General features: G+C 40.3%; 1 protein-coding gene across 5 annotated transcripts in view; it reads right to left on the bottom strand.

Annotated features, from left to right (window-relative positions):
- The window catches only part of tbc1d22a (TBC1 domain family, member 22a), a 105,002-nt gene that overhangs the window by 56,053 nt on the left and 24,519 nt on the right, over positions 1 to 24,430 (bottom strand). For 2 of the 5 annotated variants that reach the window (XM_063906035.1, XM_063906038.1), the window contains 3 exons: positions 17,613 to 17,741; positions 15,276 to 15,338; positions 10,955 to 11,069 (listed from right to left, as the gene is read on the bottom strand). In XM_063906035.1, the coding sequence (XP_063762105.1) occupies positions 10,955 to 11,069; positions 15,276 to 15,338; positions 17,613 to 17,741 (307 nt within the window). Of the gene's footprint in view, positions 1 to 10,954; positions 11,070 to 14,826; positions 14,893 to 15,275; positions 15,339 to 17,612; positions 17,742 to 24,430 lie in introns of all 5 variants that reach the window. The other 3 variants (XM_063906034.1, XM_063906036.1, XM_063906037.1) reach the window with 2 other exon arrangements.

Raw genomic sequence — 24,430 nt, 5'->3', positions numbered from 1 at the left:
ATTGAACTGCCCCGTAAAAATGCAAATCCCTTATTAATGTATTGATGATAGGTCCAGGTCCAGGTCCAGGTCCCGGACCGTGCTCCGCCTGTTAGTGAACTATGGTCTAATGGAAGATGCTAGAACGTTGCACTATGGGAAGTGTAGTATTGGGGTTCTTTTTGGGGACTAACGCATATAACATATTAACTTTTATTACGAGTGAAATACAAAACTTTTTGGCTTTGAACCGTTGGTCAGATGATTTGAATGCCATATCTGAGCTCTGCTTACACATGGTGGCCCTTTTTTTCACTCGTTTTAACAGACATTTAAAGATATTCTAGATGTCTCTTTTGGTTTTTACGAATAAAGGATTTCTGGTTGAGATTGACTGATAAAATTAACTGATTAATTTGGGTTTTGGGCCAATAAATAAAACACTGAAATTACTCTTTTTATGTTTGTTGTTATCACTATGCCAATTACAGCATTAATGATGATGCAAATAAAGCAGTTTTTTTTTTGTTCCAAACACTTAAGTCAAATAAGTTTACCCATTGTTTGTCAGTCAAAGCTGCTGAATAGAATAACAGTGTTTTAGCATCAATGGCTCGGTCATGAAGACAACATGTATTTAATTCCTTTCCTAATGATGTTTACTTCAATGCCGTGGTGTTTTTTTTTGTTGTCAAGATTTATTTAGCCAACCAGTGTCTTTATTGAAGTGACAGTGTTGAAGGGGTGAGACACTATATATAGGAGCTATAGGCAGCCCAGGTGTTATTTCATGTCATGTAACACCCCTGTGATATATGAATTATACTCGGGTGTCATGAAACTAAATGCATATGGTAGATATTGTGCAGAGCTCAATCACACATTCCCTGTAGATTTTTATAGGCTGCTTTCTTCACACACACAAACATGCTTTTAATCACGTAAGATGTCCAATCCACTCAAGGCCTAATACATCTGCTTAATGTACGAGACACATTTGGGAGCTGAGGGAAGGTTTCTTCAGATGTAAGTAAAGGATCAGTCCATTAAGTCATTAGTGTGTGTAATCTGCAGGCTTAGTTAGGAAAAAGCATAAGGGTACCAGTAATAAGGAGACGTTCTGAACGGCAGCTCACACGTTTAAACACGCAGTGGTTGACATGTAAAGATGTAGCTGATGTGTAAATGTGTGAGGAAACGGTATGCAAGTGTCCAGTTCTGTTATGTTTGCATGGGTAAGTGCGTCCCTGTGTGCGACAGCGTTGTTCCAAACTTGCTCACACGTCTGAAATGTGAATGAGCCTTTGTGTGCGAGAGTGCGTACAAGCACAAAGTCATGACGCAACCCAAAAACACCGCGCACACACACACACACCGCCGTGGCAGCAGCACGGTGAGATGACTGTTTCAATTGCCTCCAATTGCATCAGGTCAAGCGGAACGCGTCTCGCTGGTGACAGAATGATAAAACAGATTTTTTTTTTTTCCCCGATTAAACTTCTGACAGAGAGAACGAAAAATAGAGATCTGAAGCTTCTCTGCGACGGGAGCTTCAATTTATGGCTTTTTATAGTCAAGTAATTAACTTAATCTAAAAATATTCAATAACCCCTGCGATTATTCACAGCAGATAAATCATTTTTTGACAGAACTATTTCTCAGAGCTCTATTGCTTTTTATCAGGAGCCATGAGAAAAATCTCTGGTATTACAGGGAAATAAGATCAGGGCAGACGCAGATGAAAGCACCGCTATTGATTTTTAGCTTCACATTGTATATCGTATTGTCAAGCAGTGGTAATAACAGTCCTCTCTCTCCACACCGTAGGCCAAAATACGTAAGGTTCAGAACACTTTATTAAAAGCAGCAACAGATAAGTACAAATCTATTTGCTTATTGATATCACATGAAGAGATGTCCAATTATTGCCTGTTGTTAATTTATCGTATGACTGAAAAAAGGTTATGTTCTCTGCCACACGTTAAGATTTACATGTATAACTCAATTCACTTTAAATGGCCCACCACCAACTCTGGGTTCATTTTTAATGGGGTTCAATTTTTTAGATTGGGTCAATTCTTATGTACAAACATACTTGGTGTGCAAAACTAAATAAAAAGAAAGGAATTACAAACAAATTCACCTGACTTTACTATGTCAATATCAATATGTGTTATTCATGAAATGTTATATAAATAAGAAAAGTTCATAAAACTTATTTCCATAAGTCACGACCTGTTCAAAAACATAGAAACTATCACGCAGAATCAATTACGAATATTAAAAAATATTGTCTCTACTTTAAAAAGTGTTTAAAAACAACTGACTATCTTGAATTTTGCCATTTCAAAAGCTTTTTACACAAACAGGATTAACATGAGAGGATTCATAGCATTACGTTCAATATTTTATTGTAAATTGTGTCTCCTTGAGATGTGTGTGACGTGAAGTTCTTTAGTTTGTTCCTTTTGGGACTCTGTCTCCTGTTATCTTTTTATGTGCACCTTAACTTCTGTTTTTATTGCCTTCATGTTTGTTATTTGTTACCTTGTTCTTGTGAAGCACTTTGTAAATTGTATTTCTGTGAAAGGTGCTATACTAAATCATCCTATTATTCTTCTTATATAATATCATACATATTGTATTTCTCTCAAAGATATCATATTATTGTGTATAACCTGTGGGATAACCTGTTTTTGCTAACATGGTTTTATTTGCATTTTTGATTGTGATATAAAATACATTTCCCATCACCTACGTTTACGCACTACAAATCCTATGCGTACATATCTGGTCAGTTGTTTTCACAATATAAAAAGCAGATTTATTTTCTCATTAACTAAACCATCTACTTACATTTTAACTGCTTATTCTGTTTAAGAAACTACAGAGGATAGATAGAAAACCTCTGGACACATTGAACCACACACAAACAACCAGACATTTATTATGAATACAATCTATCTCCTCGTACACAAAGTTTACTCATGTTCCCACTCATTTATAATCCAGTGGCCTTAAAAATTTATGAGTGGCAGCGAGGTTAAAGCGTGTCACGGAAAACGCTAAATGTGCACTCAAGTGTTGGTATGGGAATACTAAAAGCAACCTGTTTAAGGAGAAAATAGACAATGAATGAAAAGTGGCAACCAATCAAAGACTGAAAAAAGACACATATTTACGGGGGGGAATGAAAGAGAGACATTTATTCTGAGAAAGGTGGAGATAGACAAGAGACTGTGGGGTCAGAACCACACGGCTGATTCAATTCCTGCCAGTCAAAATGCTATTACTTAACCCCAGAAAAAAGGTGATTGTGTTCTAAAGCGAATGGAGGAGTGGAGACAAAGCTGGAGCCAGGAGAGGGAGGGCGTCAAAGACAATTGAAGAACAGATCTCAAGCTGTCGGCTGGAAAATACTGCTAGTGCCGAGTCAATAATCTCATGGAATGATTAAAGCAGGAGAAATTAGAGATAGCAGGAGTAGATAAGGAACAAAGTAGAAAAGACAGTGTTCCTGCTGGATGTCAGCAGCTGTGCTCGGGCAATCACTAAGCAGCTCATTAGAGCTAATAACAGCCGTTAATCAGAAGGAGACTGAGAATGAAAGGCTGGACCAACGGTGGCCAGGCCATGGGGAGAAGGAAGCCGATATTAGTTAACCGCCTACTGGCCAAGATCCACTGCACAGATTGCTCAATCTATACACGGGCAGAGAGGAGAGGAATCAACAGGATAAGCAGAAAAAGTTCTTCTGGTGGTTAACTGGTTGAAAGTACAGTGGCGCAGTGAAGTATTTTTATAGACCCGACCCAGAAGCTAGTATCGGAAGGAGGTCCCTTGAGACAAAGCAATTGGATTTTTCAATTGTATTTGGATTATTAAAGAACATAAGATCTGTGGAAAACACACATTGACATTGATTTTTGAAGCAGAAATCCAATCGGTAAAAGCAAAGATGTAAGGTGGTTGTGCATCACCACCGTTATGCTAAAGGCAAACTCTTATTCAGCGTGATGACGTTTAGCAGTCTCTTATGGACCCTTTTTAGGACTCGTAGAAGCTATTGACATTCAGGAGGTACACTTGTTTTAACCACAGAGCTTATTTCACGCCTCTAACCAAAAACATGTTCCAAAAATGATGACTTCAAGGCGATTGAATATTTTTTCGCAACCGTTTTAAAAGAAATGCCTTAAATAAAAAAAATATGTCAACGAGTATTTAGGTCTGGTTTTTACAAATGACAGGCTGTAGAAGGCTGTAATTCACCACTCATAAACCTCACATACAGTTGACTAAAAATGCGACTCCTTTCTTACTGACTCTATAATATAACACGTCTAGAATTGCCACTTTCATTCGGTCGGGCCAATCATTACATAAAGGGTCAGCGCTGTATTCCTCTGATGTGAGGATGCACAGCACAGCATGGCGTGGCTCACAGAGCCACAGCTAAAGCGCCATGCCGGTAGACAACAGGGGGAGAAGGGGGAGATACAAAGACCAGATGGGAGAAGATGCATCATAAAAAGCTATAGTGAATGTTTAAAGTCAGCAAACTGCTTACTGCAAGATAAAAGGCATACCTAGAACTTGTAATTCATCAAAAGTAAAGAAAACAAATTCACAGACAGATTCCAGTGTCCTCAAATCTCAGTTTTTACCCACGAGTCCTCTCTTTATATAGCAGCTTCAGTATGTAGACATCCAGCTGATTGTGAGGCATTGTTCAAAGTGTGGTTCTATACACTGCTTTAGCTTCTCTGATACCCTTCTTGTGGTACATTAGCAGCATTTGGGCCTTCTGTGCTATGCTAACCCTAACTCTGTTCGAAAAGCTCTTTATGTTTCTCATACTGCCTGTGCTGCAGTACCTCTTTTCACCCTCTGTCTGAAACCAGAGCCCAGTCTGGTATGATTGGTCAGCTGGCTTGCTCTGTTGTGATTGCTCAACTGCTCAGAGATGGGTTGCAAATGTCCCGCCCCTTAACAAACAGTACAATGAACTAAACAGAGGAGTCCAATGGAGGACGTTTCCAGCATTGGCGGGGGGAACGTCCTCCATTGGACATTAAACATTAACAAAAACCAATATAAGCACACTACAGGAAAGGGAAAACCCCCCAAAAGCATAATAGGGCCTCTTTAAAAGTATTTGGTCACCTTAAGCGGGATTACAGCACCTTTTTGGGCATAAATGCAAATCAATGATTAAATAACTATATGTGGTGCTAATCTAAAACACCAAACATGGCAACTTGTTATATGCATAACAGAGAATACTTGATTTTCTTCCCAGAAATGTGATAACCCTCCCGGGAAAATGTAGGCTGCTCAACTTCTTAAATGCTTGAGTAAGTAACTACCATTTGTGTCAGGCTAAAGCTGCAGATAGCGAAGGGAAAATATCTAAACGCACTGTGAAAGCACTGGGTTAACAGCCTTCTATCATCTTTTTAAAGCATGGTTGGTAACCACGGGACCTCGACAAACTTGTTCAAATTATGTAAAGTGCCAAAGAAAAAGAACGGGTGCAATAAAGCTCTTACTTCCTAAAAGCTGTGTGTGTATAATTTACAAAGGTGCCCTTAGCAGACATGTGTTGCCCTGCATAAGTAAGTGATGAAGAGCATATTATACAAGAGGACATAGATTTCTGAGAAAGCTTAGAGAAGCTTCTAGAGAAAAGGCGTCGAGGGATCTGAAGACACTTTTAAAAAGCAGTCCGCTGCGACCAAACTTTACGGTACCTCTGGCAATCGACCACTTACTTTAGAACTATCGAATGACCTTGAAAAACTGTTTCATGTTCGTTCAAATTCTATTTTCTACTGGCACATTGCTCTGTTTTCTCCTCATACCTTCCATACTGCCAAATATTCACAAGATCACAACTCCAAAACCTTTCTGACTTCACCAATGCCTCTGGTTGGTTGGACCCTGGAGAGTTACGTTGTTTAACTGTCACCCCGTTCTTTAGGAATTCACGTTGCCATTTGGAGATGAGCCTCTGCGTCTATTGCAATAACTTGTAATTCAATTTTAAAGCGTACTTAAGATGGAATGTCTTTTTGTCCTCATCCTTCCTTCCTCAGGGGTCCCTGCTCACTAAGCACATTATCTTTTTACTTCTACAGGGACGACAACATATGTCTACAAAATGTCAGAATGTCATTTAAGAACTGAGAGCACTTTTGTTAATGCTATTTAAATAAAAAAACACTTCACTTCTCTCTTTTTCAAATGTCAAAACAACTCATGAGTGGGGTTCCTTCTTACGAGGAAACTGCTTTTACTTATCGACTCAGATACAGAGCAACAACGGCATCCATTTGGGAGTTATTTCTTCTCAAATACTCAATATTGTTTATGTATAATAATAGTACTACCCTATTTTTTGTTAAATTAGCTTTCAGAACTTTTTCAAGCTAAAATAAATACTAACGTTCATCTACGGTTAGAGTGCCTACCACTGGAAGAACTGGTGTTATACGCAACGTTAATCGTTCAATTCTCTCCTATTCAAGGAACCAAAACAGCATAATTTGAAAATTGTTCAAAGTTAATTACTGTTGCACTTTCTCTAAGCAGTGAGCATGAAACCAAGGTGCTAAAGATACACATGCAGAAAGCGGAACGTAGCATATTTGATACCTCTAATGAACATCCATTTCTTTTCTTGTACATGATATAAACATTCAATCCCTTTGTAATAAAGTTTTCCATACAAGGAGCCAGATTATGTAGTTGCGTACTCTCCATTTATTGTATACAATTGAAATAGAATGAGTTTGTGCCGTTCCTTTAATAGCAAAAGTAGATGTGATTGTGTAGTGAATAAGATGCGTTCAAGGCTCCCAATACAACACAAACGAATAATAAACACAAGTGGGCAGGTCATTTTAAATACCCAGTAAGGTCTACACACACACACACGCGCCCCCATTAACCAAATGCCCAATATTGCCAACCCAGTCACATTTCTTGCCCCAACAATATCCATTAATATAGCCAACACACTCTGAAAAAAGGCAATGCTTTCACATAACGGTGAACAACCCTCTCAGTGCAAAAATAATTGCTGAATTCCCCAAAAAATCCTTTTAGCAGAAAAGTTGTTGCAAGCCTCTTTTGCCAGAAATAAGTAGAGCTTCACAGAGGAGGAAAGTGACTACACCAAGGTATTCATCTCTTAGTTTATACGAGAAAAGACTGCCTGGCGAGACCGCTTCCTGGCAGCATGGGGGCATACTCTTAGACGGTAATTTCCCCTTTTTGTGAAGATCTTGTTTTTGGGCTTTGTTGTTTGTCCCTGGCTGTCGTTCCCTGGCTGGCTGCTGTTATATTCGTGTGTGTCTTCATTCTAGCAGTGGTTCTCCGTCACCTCTCTGAATTTGGTTTGCACTAGCTCGCCTCTTAACCCTGATACTGTGTTTTCATCTTTCCTCACAGTGGATCCATACTTAGACACTGGCATGCAGATTACATTATTGATCTTCTGGCCGATCAATGGCCGCTCCACATTGAAGGAAGACCGGCCCTGCTCCTTGGCCCGTCATGGCCCATCCCGGCCTTAATTAGATGACTTTTATTGTCGGCTAATGGGAGAGGCGCTATACTGTGGAAGAAACAGGGGGGAGGGCTAAGGCAAAGTGATGCCCCACAGGTGGAGAACAAGAACGATACACTCCCAAAATCAATTTCTCCTTTGGCATGAGGAAGGCTGCTTAACATTCCAGGTGGATACACAACAACTTTAGTGGTATTTTTCCTTCCTGAGCATTGCAAGAGTTTATCAGTAATCTACCAATTGGAACTCTTCGATTTGGATTAAAAGGCAGGTGTTAATGAAAGTTGGAAATAGAGGGAACGGGTGGAGATAACGGGGGGAGTGCTGGGAAGTAGCTGGGCCATCATTGCATCATCAAAAGGTAAATGGAGTGTATGGCAGCTGAACAGGCACTGCAGAGCCAAACCAAGGCTGTTTTATGACTTAAAAAAATGGAGCCAAAGAAAAGTGACACCAACAAAGTAACAGATATGAATAGTGGAACAAAAGGATAACAAGTAAACAAACATATGCCGAGGCATGTGGTGGGCAGCAGAGTGTGGGAGTGATTCAATCTATCCCGATCTGCTTATATACAGACTCTCAAGCATAAAAACGTTATTAAGCAATGACAAATCTCCAAAATACAACCACAAGAGACATAGAAAGAGGAAAAGAAAGGAAAATGTCAAATATATTATGTCAGAGATAACATAGGAAAGTGAATAGACTGAAAGGACTTGTTTAGAGGGTCAAATAAACAGTGGAAAACAGGTCAGAGTCTTAATCAGTTTCCCAATCAATGAACTGGCTCTCATCTCCGGATTCTTGGCTGTCACTCAAATTCACACGGCTTTACACAGTTCAGACGAATTTCCACAAAACTGTGCATTAGTGTAAATAGCAAGTACATTTCTAAAAGGCACTTTGGCTCCGGGTCTGGCTGCTTTGTCACTCAATTTAGCTCTGCAGGACATAAACCCATGAAAGCTGATCCAAGCCACTTTACTGCGCTGCTCGTTAGCTTTACAGCTTTAAAGGGCTACTGATTAAGTCGCTGTACCATAATATGAACTATCAAGGCCCACTTCCAACAACAGCCAACTAAGTTGAGTCCATTAAACAGACTGCGGAGTGGACTATGTGCAGGACATAAATGCATAGGCATTTCCAGTCCCGAGTGGATAAAACAATGCAGAGAATGAGAATATGGATGAATATTGGAAGTGAATTAGGGTTCGTAGCACTAATAAATATAACTTGCTAATTCACCTCCTGTTATCACCATACACTCCTGAGCTCACTAAATAAGGAGATAGGGAAAGAGAGGATGCAAAAGAAGAAAGAAAAATTGATGGCAGCAGAAGAAGACAGAGAGCAGGAGAGCACGACAGCGTCTCTCACACTCCCTACCCCTCCACAAAGCAAGCAGAATCAGGCGAACCTCATGAAAGAGCCAAACCTCTCTGTGCGTCAGAAAAACAAGAACCCCTAACGACGACAAGACGGCGCATCAACCCGTCATGTAAGATGCCAGCCGGGCACGTTTGAAGGTTTGTTGGCTGTGTGTGTTATTCAAGGCTCATCATCTCATGGAGATGCAGGGGAACAAAGCGCCGGCTGATGCCTTGAAGATCTGACAAGAGCCTGACGCGCCCACAGAGCAAGGCAAGGAAACAAATGCAGAGAGAGGTAGGGATAGGGAAAGAAAGCAGAAAGAATGTGATACAGGAAATGAGTGGAAAAAGTGAAGGACAAGAGAGGTTAATGAAGGAAGAAGAAGCCTCCAGAAACTGGTACAATCATAATGGAGGTCGTAATGATCATTCAGAGGTGTTGATTCAACTTCATTGTCATTCTGGACGCTGTACTGTAGTTGCATTGTATTGCGTTATACTTAAAGAAGTAAACCAAAGGAGAAGTACTTCTTAAAGTTGGGCTTTAAAACAAACACTCATTAGCTTTAAGCTGCGTGCCAAAATCAGTAGGAAGAGGCACAGGAGTCAGAGTCTTGCGTGCTTCCCTCTACTTTACTTGTGGATCCTAATTGTGTCTCTCTGAGACCGCACTCTGTCTGGAGCGGGCAAGGTGGTCCACAGAGCATTGCGGTATCCACTTAGCAGCTCTATTTTGAATGGCTTCAAGGAGAGCTCAATGGGCCGAAACATAGCCAAAAAAAACAGGGTGTATGTGGGATGTATGGAAAAGCTGGCATCACGGAGGAAGCGTGCAGAAACGCACACATCCAGTGGAGCTGCAGGGGCTCCGACCACTTAAAAACATGTCACAAGAGCGTGGGGTCCATTCCCATCGCTCACTGTTTGTGCACTTGCCCTCCGATTATCACAGCAGAACTCATACAGGGAAGGAGTGGCTGCAAAATCGCTTCTTAAGAAGCGATTATTGTTTTTCTCTTTTCTGAAAAACTCCCAGTTGGTGATCGAAATACCACCAGGACCCGTTCAATAGGGGAAATATAAACACACTTTTAAGTCAGAGAATAAATCAGTTTTGATCAGATCCGGGCCTTACACACAAGTTTTTGATTTTGGTATTTATTTTTATTTCAAGATGCCATATTAGAACAGTAAACTCCATTGGAAGTAAACTGAATACCTATGTTTTTAAATGGGCTTTTTGTTTTATGGTTCTGTGGTACAACTCTTTCTGTTTGTTTATAACTTGTTTTTAATTATATTCCATCTTTATTTTGTATCTGTAAAGCGCTTACGGCCGCATCTTGCATTAAAGGCGCCATATAAATAAAGCGTATTATTATTATATTACATCCAGCCATATGCCTTCATTTAATTCATCCTAATTTGTCCTTTTTTAGTGCATATCTAATAAAGAAAGTGAGTATTATTGTTGTGGTATTCTTTATACCATGGTATACAGTTGTTATACCGCTACATTTTATTAAAACTCTTCCATTAGATTATGATTTCGATGTCAACAGAATTAAGTATGAGATTTTAAGTGTTACAAAACAAAAACTCACACAGCAGGAGGAATCTGTAGAGATGAGCCTACACGCCTACAGGTCATGCTCCAAAACAAACACACGCTACACACACCAACCATCTAAAATGCTTCGAGAACTCACAAGAACCTAGAACCTGATACTCAAATGTCTAAATAAAAGAAGAGCGTATAGATGGAAGAGAAGAGGTGGGCCAAAGAGATTTAGATTGAGATTTTATAGACTGTCTCGAGGGTCCCAGGGTTGATTCCCCGTGACCCGAGTTGATGAACCGGAGAGTGAACCGTGAGTCTTGCCGGCTACAAAAGGTCCATCCTGCACTGAGGACTGCAGCCAAAGGGAGGAGGACTGATCCTCACATCAATGGCGTATCAAATGAAAGATTAGGGACTTTTGAAGTGAAAGGGAAAAGAGGTTAGAGGGGGAGAGATGGCACTTACCAATGTACTCAAAGACGTAGACGACAAAGAACGGCGTGACCAGGTCGTTGATGCCTTGCACGTAGCCGCTGGCTGGATGGCGGATGGCCCAGATGAAAAGTATCCGCTCAAAAATCTAAACACACAAACACACACACAGAGATTGTGTCAATACAGCTTGTAGAAAAAAAACAGAGACTATTAAGAGACTAATGCACACCGGTAATCAATTCTCCATGACATGCCACAGAGAAACAAGTGGAGAAGTTAGCTTCAAGCTAATCAGGATTTAAACTACATGTTAACCCTCTGTCAGTTTGTCTGAGTTTCTCTTGATGAACTCATTTATTAATAGTGTTCCTACAAATGATATGTTTAAACCATAAATAGTTGTTCCCGTAGTGCAGATATTGGCTTTAAAACAATGGGTTGATAAAAATGTTTACATTGTGCGGCGGGTGTGAGAAAGCAGTAGTAGAAATCAGAGTCATTTGAATCATGCCAAATTTGCAAAGTGGAAAGCAGCTGAATTAGCATTTGGTTTTGGGAGTGAAACAACGCAGAAGTGGATATCGATTTTTAAGCTTCATTTGGTTTGAACTGGTTTTTGTAGAGCTGTTATTATTGCATATTAATCTCTTACATATAATATATGGTGTATATTTATCTATTTTTATCAAGACACTAAAACAGGTTGTCATGACAGTGTTTGATTTCAAATCTATTTTATCAAAATGAAAGCTTAATTATATAAAATGAACATCTTGCTGGATTGATGAAGTCGTGAAACTAGCATTGAGACCATACAATCATAAGAAACGTTGCGTAATAAATCAAGTGAGACCTAAAGTCATTTTCTCATAGACTTCTACACAATCGATAGCCCCTGCTGGCCATTAGAGAGAATGCAGGTTTAGGCACTCAGCATTACTTGTCAGTCCAGGAGGTCGTCCCAACACCGAAGTCTTCACTATCTGCATTTTGGTACATAAAAAAGCTCACTTTGAACTTTATTTTCTGCTTTGGTGTTGGTCTCCTCCCTCTTCATCTGTTTCTTTGCTTTTCCCCTTCTGACTTAGTCTCCTCCTCAATCTCTTTCTCTGCCTGATTTCAATATTTTTGTGCAAGGCAAACACTTCCATCTTCGTTATGTGCGGCTGTTTAACGCTGTCAGCCCCACTGAATTAGAAGAGGCATGATGTTCAGCTTGTTTCTCTGGTGCTAAAATGGACCCCCCCCTTACACACCTTGCTGTACCACACCCATCAAGCACTTTCTTATCTGTTGGGAATATGTCATGTTTCTGTCACTTTCTAAATAACCTCATAGCTCATTGTTTTAGGAGTTTAAGGAGTGAGAGAAAACATAGCCATATGTTTCTCATTTCTATTTAGAGTAATTCGATCAATGTTAAGATAGCGGGAGAGATTGGTGAAGTGCTACTCTCTCTAGCTTTTCCAGACACCTTCTCCTTAAATCTCCCTCGCCTGCCTCCACCGCTCACCCCTTCTCTTTTCCTTATCTAAGTCCCATCTATCAAGCAGCGAGAGGTTCGGCTGATGCAGGGGGGTGTGGGTAATAAGACTTTCTTTTGTGCAACCTCAAAAGCTGCATATTTCACACTGCCACCTACACACTCTGAGAGATGATGGTAGTGGTGGCACACACACCACTACTTTCTTTTGGGCAAAACATGTTGGATGCAAAAGACAACAAAGTCCCGACCAAACAGGACTTTTTCCCCCCCGTTTACACAGAGTTCACTCGCTCCTCTACAGACCTATGCTAATCTCACATTCATTTCACATTCTTCTGTAACGCAGTGCATATCTAAGACAGGAAATCAGCTTTCCTGTGTCCCTTGTGTCATAACGCTATGGCTCCAGACCCCAAGGACCCTGATAAGGGAAATCTCTGGAGGTGGAGAGGAAATTGACATAACAAGAATGGTCTCAAGTCAAAGGACTCTTCGCTGACATCTGACAGAGTTGAAAACTTAGAGAAGGCTTAATGATGATCCTATTGTCAACAGATCATGGCCTAAATCGCTCAAATATCATCCACAAACTGAATTGAAAATGTGCACCCCTTATGAGTGTTTCATTGACAAAAAGCCTCAGAGTTGAAATGAGATTGCTTAATATGGCAGACACGGATAAATCCTGCCTCTAATCATAAATTGGAGGCGAAATGGAATGTTTTCTTTTAATGTCGGGAACTTGTAATTGCTGATTATCAACATCTTGCAAGGACTGCATTGTTCTGCAGAACAAGAAAAACTCAAACACTTAGATACCACTTAGGAAATCACTGCAGAAATTGCTTCAATGTCCCTCTCTCCCCCAAATGGAACAGACTGTTGACTGCCTTCCATCTCGACTAAATCGCTCCAAACCCCAAGGGGGGTGGAGAGGGAGAGGGAGCGCAGACAAACAAGTGAAATTAAATGAAGCTGAGGTGATTTTCAGGTGGCGCCGCAGCAAGCATAACCATATAAAAAAGAAGAGGGGGCCTTTGGAGTTTGTTGCATACCAAATTATATAAGGCGCACGCTGCCGGAATATACTGGTGGCTTTTGATTTGGTTGAGTTTGTTTGTGGGGGGGGGTGGGGGTGAGAGGGAGGAAGAAGTTCAGGCAGGCGGGAAAAGGAGGTAAACGCACAGGATGTGTACAGAAGTAAAACATACTGTGCAGCCCCCTCTGTCTGATCTTTTTCCCCCGCTTATGTTGTATCCTCACAATCCGGGGGCATCGAAAGGTTGAGGAGTGTGCGAGTTGATAAATGCTGATGATAAACCCCCCCTCATTGCCCCTTTATTCAACATTTTCAGACATGATGTGAACGTCCGTACCTGCTGGAAACACCCTAATAATATAACTTCCTTCATATTAAAAATGGGGGGGGAATCAAGTTACTACACGACAGCCAGTGCGTGTTTCTGTCCCACACACACCCCCACCTGCCTGAAACGCCTCCATTGGACTCCCTTGATTAAGTTTGTGACATAGTGACATCACTATTTAACATGTTTCTATTGACTAGCGCTCCAACAGCTTGTACGTAATAGGCTGAGGGGAGGGAAATCTCTAAGAGGTTGAACACAACAGAGCCGGCCAGCTAACCAATAAGAGCAGACTGGGCCCTGGTTTCAGACAGAGGGTGAAAAGAGGCGCTGCAGCACAGGCAGACAAATAAAGAGCTTTTTGAACATTAAAGCATGGAAACAGTCACAGCAGAGGCACAAAATACAAATATGAATCTGATAATGAGCATTATATGTCGCCTTTACGTTATTCGAGCCCATTTTTCACATACAAAAGTTACTTGCACCACATTCACTATTTATTATTTAAGTAACTCTTTTCCAAAGCAGCTTAATTGATGTAAAAGTTGTGGATAGTGCGCTTTGCCGTTTGTTTTCCTAATGTGCCCTAACCTCCGCTGGTGGTTATTGTTTTACGCGGGTTTAAGATAATTAGTTCTTATATCCACTGAAATACCCAAAGAAAAGCTTTGTTCAGCACTACCAAAGCAGAACAAAGACATAGGAGAGCTCTAACCGTGCAGAGTGTGTGTGTATGATCACATGCTTGATTGTGAGGATTATATAATTCTTCTATATTTATCTTTGCTTTTGTGTGTGTTCGGAACATGCTTTTTGCTGAAGCGAGGGTTTTCCCACCTCAAACTCGTAGGCAGATACTTTCTTTGAAGTTTGATTTTCACACTTTTTTTCTATTGATTTATTTTCGCTCATTACCCCAAAATATCATTGCTAATGATGATGCTACCGCTCAAATATCTGCCCAAAAGCAGGTTAGGAAAACCCTGCTAGGTGAGGTGGTGGTGTGTGCAGCAAGGTAAGGGGAGTGGGGGGTTGGGTTGTCTCACCTCTTGGACAGAAGCTTGTTGAAAGAGAGGAATAAGAGGATTAGTTCTCGGTATGTCAATGTGAATCTGCAGAGAGAGACAGAGAGAAAAAACAAAAAGGACAAAACTGAAGCAACGGGCAGGTCAGCACAGATCTGGGCATCACAGGCAGTGACAGGGACAGAGCAACAGTTAGTGGATTGTATCCTTGATTGAAGGCAGGATGGTGGGGGGGGGGGTCTGGTGGTCTGAAATGGATGGTGGTTTTCTGTGTGCATAGGTTGAGATGCCTCTATGTGGTGGAGAGTATGTTTTCCGTGTGTTCTCTTTTGCGTTGGACCACGTTTACACCATTTCAGAGGGCCCCCCCCCCCTGCAGATACACATTGTGACAGGCACAGAGAATCTTCAGACGGATGCGGGACAGCGGCCGGGGATTGAGCAGCTCCTGGCTGCTCTGTCCGCCTTACCTCTGTCACCTTTGGCTGCAGCACCAAAGACTCAGGACTCATCCTAGGAATGTCAATTTGGATCTGACAGCAACACGGGAGAGAAAGGTGTTACTCTCACACACACACACACACACACACACACACACATTTACACTCCTGGAAACCAATGTAGAAGTCCACCTTTTTGTTTGTTTATTATTTCATTATTATTTGCCATGTGAAAGGTCTCCTGAGGTGAGTGGCTACAGCTTTCTTTGTTTTGGATTGTTGCGATAATAACAAACTTTTTTTTTTAGAAAGCATAACTTGTGATACATTTGTAATGAATTATGATTCAATATTTTCAACGATTCAGTCCTACATTTTATTTATTACCCTGCTTAGTTGAATTCTCGCATTCTGATTGGTCAATTTGGACATTCCAGAGGTTGGTAACTCTTGCTAACAGTCCGCTGCTAGGGAGAACAGACTGTTGCTAAGGGGACTAGGGACTGTGTGCAGTCATATCAATCAGCAGAATGAAATCCGGTATATTCAACGCCAGCAAACATGAGATTTCTCCATCAGAAAACACCATTTTTTATATTCTGGAGGGTACAAAACTTTCAATTCTTGGTAGCTGAACTGTCGCAATATCGATATCGTGATCGTGGATTTTCTCCACATCACCCAGCCCTGTGGTCCTTCTTGTATAGCCTACAATTGTCGTTTAAAGGTCTTTTTAGGTCTTTACTTTTCAGACTAAAGCTGGTTTGTACTTCTGTGGAATGCGTGAAGGTGGGTCTGCACTTGTACTTTATTTACCCTTTGGGGTAGGATTAACCATAGCCGTAATGTCTCTGTAATGCTTGTACTGCTCGTCCAACTTGGAATCAAACTCTGTGTGCAACTTCCAGCTGCATTCTGCCAATATCTTTGATTTCCTGGCCTAAATTGTTCAAACTACCCCAAATATAACTGTAGGCAGCTACTACCAGCTTACTAAATCACACCGGCTAACAGCAGAAACTCTGCAAAGCATGAAATGGCACAATGATAAAGTAAATGAGTAAGAGACGGTTAAGATGAGCAAATGTGGAGCTAAACAACAACGTGATAATAATATATAAAGGCTCGCTACTGTGAGTGTGTTTAGGATATGTTTCTGCCCCCTAGTGGTGAGTAAATGTTTGATAAAGTAAAATTAAACCAGTTGTTTCAAACACACAGCTATCTTCTGGTAGCCTAAAAAAAGAACAAAGCTAGGATTGCTGAGATTCTCCTGGGATGGAACAAATCCACAGCGGTACTTCAAAAAGCTGGGACTTTTACAACGGCTCCATCCATATTTATTTGTAAACCCATACACACAAGCCGTTTGGGCAAGTTACCAACAACGTAAACAGATATACCAAAGAAACAGGTGGACAAACACGAGAGGACACACTAATTACAGAGATACATTGAAACTGGATATCGAAACATCCATCCTATGAGCAAAAACAGACCAACACAAGACATATAAGTTCATGTAATGCATAAAGACATATCTACAGTCACATAAAAGTACCCAAAATTCACTGTGATGTGCTATTTCTGTTACACTTTAACTTAAAATCACCACTCAGTCACCAGCAGTGCTGTTTTTTGTTGGAAAAGGCAGAATTTGGCAGAAAAAGAGACATCAAGACGCGCTCCAGACAGTCAGCAAAAACAAAGTGTGCTAGCTCTCTGCCACCGTGCAGAGGAGATCAATGGGAAATTGGACGGAATATGAGAAATGTGTGTTTTTGCTATCAACAGCCCACTTTGATGTTTCTTATCGGCCTGAAATGAATGGGAAGTACTGGAGTGATAAAATGAAAGAGAGTGTGTGTGTGTGGGGGGGGGGGGGGGGGGAGAGAGTTTTCAAAGCCAAAAGAAAAGTATTCATTTAGAAGCAGCTCTTTCTGAAGCTCGCGGCTGGTTGTCCCCACCCTGTGAACAGAGCTCGACCACACACATGTCAACACAGACAGACACACAACAGTCCAATGAGTACACGAGGGAGGAAGAGGAAGGGAATTGGTTCCAGTAATCCTGTCTGCAGGGCCGAAATCCTGTCAAAACACACTTTCCCACACACACACACAAACACACAACCATGTTCTGGCATTGAGCAGAGGGAATACACAAGTGACAGGAAGTTGTTCTTGTAATTGAAAATGGAACCTCTTGTAGTTTGCATCCATCAAAATCCAGACAAGTCACATGTAAACGGAATGATTAAACAGTTTCAGAGTGTGTGTGTGTGTGTGTGTGTGTGTGTGTGTGTGTGTGTGTGTGTGTGTGTGTGTGTGTGTGTGTGTGTGTGTGTGTGTGTGTGTGTGTGTATACCTGTCTGTACGTGTCCTGATGGTGTTCGTCATTGCGCGAGTCGTAGTATTGCTGGATGAATCCGAAATATTCTTGTCTCTTTCTCTGCAGGACGCTCTCTCTTCTCTCTGCGTTGGCCGGTAGATAACCCTAAACACGAGAAGAGACAAAGAAATGTAAATAAAAAAAAGGTAGCAGATGGTAAATATAGCTGTCCACCCGACTATAATTAATACTCCTGGGCTCGGGGCTGATGGAAAACGGTTGGAAACATGAAGGAGATGTGCTTTTTACACCTTTTGTAAAGATCAAAAGATAGGATGTGTTAATTGGTGAGCTGCAGGAGTGCTGGCAGGTGGATTTTGTTATCTTTGGAAACAGCCATTTCCCCCCCGTTCACAGTATTTAGGCTAATATAATCATCTCCTGTTAGCTTTTAACTGAAACAAGCGAGAGTGCTATTGATTTTCTCATCCAACCCTCAGGAAGAACACAAGCACATTTCCCAAAATGCCAAATTATTTCTTATGTTCAATATCCTTAAATCTCATTTACTGCAAAAGGATCTTTATTCCTACATACATTTAGGGATAATCTGACTGCATGAAACAGTTCAGTTTTTGGTTAGATATACTATACATAAATTGCCTTGAATTAACTTTGTAAGAAATCTATGAAAACTAAAGCCTCAGACATTGTTACTACTATTTCACACGTGTGATATTTTTCAAAAAGGTGGATACAGACAGCAAGTTGATGAGTCTTCAATAAGTTGTCAGAAATGTCTGTCTAAAATAAAGAAATATAAAATGTTTACAGAGCAGAGGCGTTCATTTGTTTTAACCAATGACCGGAATTAAAACCACTAAGTATTGATATTCAATTCACGCCTTTGAACATTCTGGTTAGATTCTGTATGAAAATAGTGCACAGATGATAAATAAAAGAGTTCTTTTGTGTAAAATACTTATTTCTAAAGCTCAAATCAACGACTTCACAGCCATTTTTGGGGGGGAATAAATTGCCATTTCAAGGAGGTACAACAACAAACGAATGGGAAAAGTAAACTCAAACAAAGATTGGGATTATATGAATAATAAATGAAGAGTTGTTTTAAATATTGAAGGGATCACTTTAACTGCGTTTTGGTTTTGGTTCATTTGACCTTTTCTTTTTAATAAATGGTGAGAGCTGGTTTTGAAATGTCCCCTTACTATTGTGTCCTTCATGTTTATATTTTGAACGTATTAAATTTAAAAAACGACTACTTCTACTTATTAGAACAATAGTCTCCAAACTAATATACCTGTCTGTCTGTGACACGCGTGCTCACGGACACGCTTGTGGCTTCAACATGGGACTCATTAATTCAGCTCCACAGATATCCAGTAAAACCCTCTCAGTGTCTCAGAGTGCATTTCATGTCGTGCGACTTTCCTAATTATTATTTGTCCTTCACTATTTACTGAATAATGAGCCTTTTTATTTCCAGATGTTTTCAAAACCTTGACTTATTTCGAATTTTGCCAAGTAAAATTACAAAGCCACCTGGGATTACACTAAATGACACACTTTACTTTGCGGAGACAACCTTCTGCTGCTTGACCAAATGCGTGTGTGTGTGTGTGTGTGTGTGTGTGTGTGTGTGTGTGTGTGTGTGTGTGTGTGTGTGTGTGTGTGTGTGTGTGTGTGTGTGTGTGTGTGTGTGTGTGTGCGAGTGCGAGTGAGAGAGAGAATGCTTCTAGGAATGTGTTAATGCGGGCATACATTTGTGAAAGTGTGTATCCTCTTTGTGCAGCCGGGCTTATGCAATGAGGAGAAAGTCAACGCTAAACTGAACAACACATTTAAAGTGTATTAAAAGCGAGAGCTGGGGCCAGGAGCTCTGAAATATTCACACACTTAAAGACTTAAAGACAGAACTCAAAAGTGACTGCTGCTGGTTTAAAAAAACACACTCGACGCGAGATAGAAAGCTGGAATTAATAGTCCTTAAACCTTTTTTTCCCTTCACATTTTTGATGTTGCCTTTTGTTCATTTGGCTGTGTGAGTTAACACGAGTACCATTATGATGATTAAATACAAAGAGGGTTACAATGTACTCATGTTTTACAATAGCCTTACAAACAAATGGTATTTAATGTTGTATTGTGGGAGATTTTCCACCCAGACAAAAATCTATAAATATTCATACGGGTCTGGAAATTAGAGCTGCAACGTCTATTTTGTTAATCAAATGCTTCTTTTATGTTCTTTTTTAAAGACGATTCTCTGGTCCCAGCTTCTTAAATAGAGATATTCTTATTTGTTTCCGTCTTTTTAGAATAATAAAGTTGTGAAAAGTTGGTTGAACCAAACAAAGCATTTAAAGATGATACCCTAGGCTCTGTGCTGGGCCTCTTTTATTGTTTTCTGAGATTGTATTAACCGACGTTACACGGGGGGGAAAGCATTAAACTGCCAGTTGCTTCCCTACCAGAAAAATATTATTCTTAAAAAACAATGCAGAGCCTAATAAGAAATTGCATTACCTACTTTTGGCTTTTTAAGTACTCATTTTGTTTGTTTTTCGGCCTCATTTAAGAACAGCATTCTCTTTCTGTTTCCCCACACTATTGTGAGCCAGCTCCATATGATCCTTCAATGTTCAAATTCACTTTCAATGGTTTCATAATAACACATTTTGTCACATCTTTTGGACTGGCTTTAGTGGAAACACCATCAAACTAAACTCCTATACCTGCACATGAGGCTTGTTACAACATAAGAGCCCATAATAGGCCTGTGGATGTGTGTGTTGGTTGTCTAAGTGAGTCTTTGTTGTGACAGCTGTTTTTCTTAAAGCAAGCTGCCTTTTTTTTGGTAGGATCACACACAAGGTATACATTTTGCGTAACTGTCAAGAGGAAAATACATTAGAGTGTTTTTTGTTTACCTGAAAAAGCCCCTTGAGAAACCTAGAAAGAGTCTAGGGGCTGCTTTTTTTTTTACCTGTGCTTTCAGAGACACACACATACACCTGGATAACACGAAGCCACAGTTCGTGAAATTTGTTCTGAGAAATACGTCTCATTTGAGTATGTTATGACTTAAAACTCCCATTTCATATTCCCTACTGACAGACTTTGTTTTACCGTCTCTTTCTGCCAAAAAGTCCGTGTTGAAACTGCACACGAGTAAACACACACACACTCACACACACACAACACATGCTACAAAACAGTGAGCTCTGTTGCCATGTGCACTCTGCCAAATGAGCGGAGAGGAGGGCATGTGTGTTGAAGGTTAATGGCCAGCTTAGTGGAGGTCAATCACACTGCAGCTGCATTACTGCTCCGTAGGACAGACAGACACACACACACACACACACACACACACACACACACACACACACACACACACACACACACACACACACACACACACACACACACTTTGAAGACTATAAAGAGGACACAAGCTGTGTTATACACTCTACTGTGATTTGATTTTATTATTACTCTTTATCCCGAACGATATCGGAAAGTATTTCAATTTGCAGCATGTCAGGGTTTTTCATATAACCAAATCCATGCTCAATATATTTTTAGCATATTCCTGAATATTTCAAAGTGTTTAAAAGGATATTATCAGCACAAGCAATGTGCCTTTCTTCGGAAAAAATAAAACAACCGAGTATATCTCACAGAAAGTGCACAAAGTGCCACAGCCCCAAATGAACTTACATTTGAACCCGAGTGGCTAATTTCCATTTTATATGAGGCTGGAAATGGAGTTTTTAGGAGATGGAAGACGAAGCATAAATGCATGATGGCTCTGTATGACCTGCCGGCGGTGCAGGATGTGGCGGCCCAGTGCGTCCTCCTGCCGCCGCTAATCAGCGTACAGAAAACCTCTTCATTCTTCCTCGCATCAATCTCCTCCCCGCTCCTTCCTTCCCTCTAAAAGCTCTCTGTGAAAATAACGGGGGGAAATATGCTTGGGGATTCCATTTGGGGAATTTGAATGAAAACTTCTTCTTTTTTTTTGTCTGCTCGCAGGCTTAATTGATTTCTGTCTGACTGCGGTAAATGAGAAAGTTAAACGTACAAAACTTTACGTACTTTTACATCCATTTTTAAACTCGGTTTGGAAATATGAGAAGCATTCCACAGTTACTCTATAAAACAACTTTTAGATCAAATTAAGCAAAAGTATGCAACTGTGTGACTTAGTCTAACCCTAAAATATACATAAACATGATTAGGAAAGACAGTTTGTGTTGGTCTAAAGATTTTGAAACTAACTGAATTATATTTAATAAGTGCGTCCCCGAAAGACCAAGTGCCACCGTGGTGTCCCTGAGCAAGACACTGGTTACCTACACTGCTCCCCGGGCGCCGTACATAATGGCAGCCCACTGCTCCTAACACTAGGATGGGTCAAATGCAGAGACCGCATTTCGTTGTCCTAGTACTTGTACTCTGTGCAATGACAATAAAGTTGAATCTTCTCATCTTCATCTTCATCCATCCAATCAGGTATACTGTTCAGTGATGGTTGTTGAGAGGGGTCAAGCCTGTGCCATTCACTTTTTTACACCCGAAAATGGATTTTCTTTTTATACTGTATGAAACAGAAGTTTATTTTTTCATTTGTGAATATATTTTAAAACAAAATGAGTGGAAATTCTTTCTTTGACATCTATATAATTATTCCACCATCACCGGGGCTTCACTCTTTATTGGATTTTCTGTTTTATGTCATATGAATACAAATTAAATCAGAACATCACTGTCAATAATTAAGTTCCTATTTATATTGGCACTACATTCTTTATCCTATCTTACATATTAAACTCTGCACATTCGACATGTATGCTGATACTTTATATAGTTTTATAGCTACTCTGTAATTATTTAGTTGTTTCCATGCGAAGTATCAGCTTGAACTCTTTAACCTACACGACCTTCTTGGAAGTGTTCAAATGTTTAATTGTAAAGTGAAGACATATCTATTTAGCAAGGGCTACAATTAGGATTTTTGAACATTATTTTCTTGAATTATTTTATTACATTTTCATTGTATTCTAAGTTTGAAACTGTATTCTATTTTACTGATTTTATGCACAAGTTTCTTACATTTATTGTCTATTTGAGCTATTTTTATTTCACTCTGATTTTCTAACACTTGCATTATAGATATTACTTATATTTTATTACATTTTATATTACAATTGTCACTTGTGTTTCAAATTAAATAGCAGTATGGTTTTTATCCTGTCTGCTGTCTTTATGTCTGACAAACCTGTACTAAAAGGTAGTATACAAATGAAGTTTGATTTGATAGTTTATCATTTATTGTTATTTTATGTTGCCTAATGCTGATTTTCCTTGTCCTAAGCACCACGACACTCAAGGTGTACATTAGAGCAGGTCTAAAGGTGGTTTTCACCCCACGCCACCACAGCTCAGATCTGCCGTTTATAATCTACATTCTGAAAATGAAAAGGAAGAACATGTGGGAGTCGAGGGAGGTTGATTACAACTCTTCCTCTTGTGAAAAAAATCATCCTTCTTTCCTCTCGGGCGATATAATTACGTGCTGTTGTAAGGTAACGCTTAACATTATAACATCTAAATCTGTCCCGGGTGCCGCTGCTCCCTGGAACAGCTCATACTACCCTGGAGTTTTATCAATATTTCCACAGCCAGTTAGTTTTCTCCTCTCCCACCACCTCACATTTAACAGCCACACTTCATTAGCAAATGTACATATTGCCCACAGGCTGACGTTCCTTCAAAAAAGCAAGAAAAGTCATTTAATTTCTTCGCTCTCCTTCAGGCTCGGACACAAAGTGCTCTTTAGGAAAAAAATGAAATAAGACGTGTGGAATAAGAAGAAGTTCAACCGGATGCGCTTCTGAAGCCAGGGGCGACCTGTGGAGCTTCTCACAGAAAAAAAGCTTTCAGTGAGGCTCTTCTTTCTTTGACTGCTTTTACATATCCACACAGGCTAATAACGACGGAAACAGTTCTATAGGGTTCCTGTGATGTGGCGGTTAAATGCGTGGGCCGTAGAGGGAGCATTATGGAGCTCTAACCTGAGCTGGGGGGAAACTTGTTTCTCGTCTTTCTCGGGTAAAGAAGAGGCACGGCTGCTGGAGGGGAGAAAGAAATCAAATAAGTTGGTCCACGCTGGTGAGCCGGAGAAGGGCACAAGGGACACCACCGGAGTGTAGTTTTATTAGGTGCCTCTGCCAAGTTTAAGGAATACAAGCAGGGCTGTGTGTGTGTGTGTGTGTGTGTGTGTGTGTGTGTGTGTGTGTGTGTGTGTGTGTGTGTGTGTGTGTGTGTGTCAGAAGGAGAATAGATTTTTGGAGCCTGATTTCCCCCCCCCTCCCAACCACCCTATCTATTTCTCCACTGGATCACACCAGAAACAGGACAGAGAAAGCAGTCAAGTGTTATGACACTTGAGAAGATATGATTGCTTTTGACAGTGTGCCTACTTTTGGCAGTAATCCAAACCTGGGGATAACTCACGCTGCACGTGGCATTAGAAATGTATCAAAAACCGGAGATCACTTCAGATATGGATCTTGGGTTGTAGTGGAAATGCCCCCTGTATGTTTATCAAAGTCATCTGGACAAACACAACCTCAATGAAGATAGGAGTTGTATTCCTTTAGCATTTAAACTTGTTATAATCAAAAGTTAAACCACAGGAAAACGCAAGTATTAATGTTTCCAGATCAATGCAGAGCTATGTGGTTGTCGAGCATCTACATTCTATAGATTAACAACTTTTATACACTTAAAGTATATCTTATCGTATCCCTAGTCTGTAAGGTAAGTAT

The sequence above is a fragment of the Eleginops maclovinus genome, chromosome 17, assembly GCF_036324505.1.
Source record: "Eleginops maclovinus isolate JMC-PN-2008 ecotype Puerto Natales chromosome 17, JC_Emac_rtc_rv5, whole genome shotgun sequence".
Classification (NCBI taxonomy): Eukaryota; Metazoa; Chordata; class Actinopteri; order Perciformes; family Eleginopidae; genus Eleginops; species Eleginops maclovinus.
The sequence above is the reverse complement of the archived record's forward strand: the minus strand, read 5'-3'. Positions and strand labels throughout refer to the sequence as shown.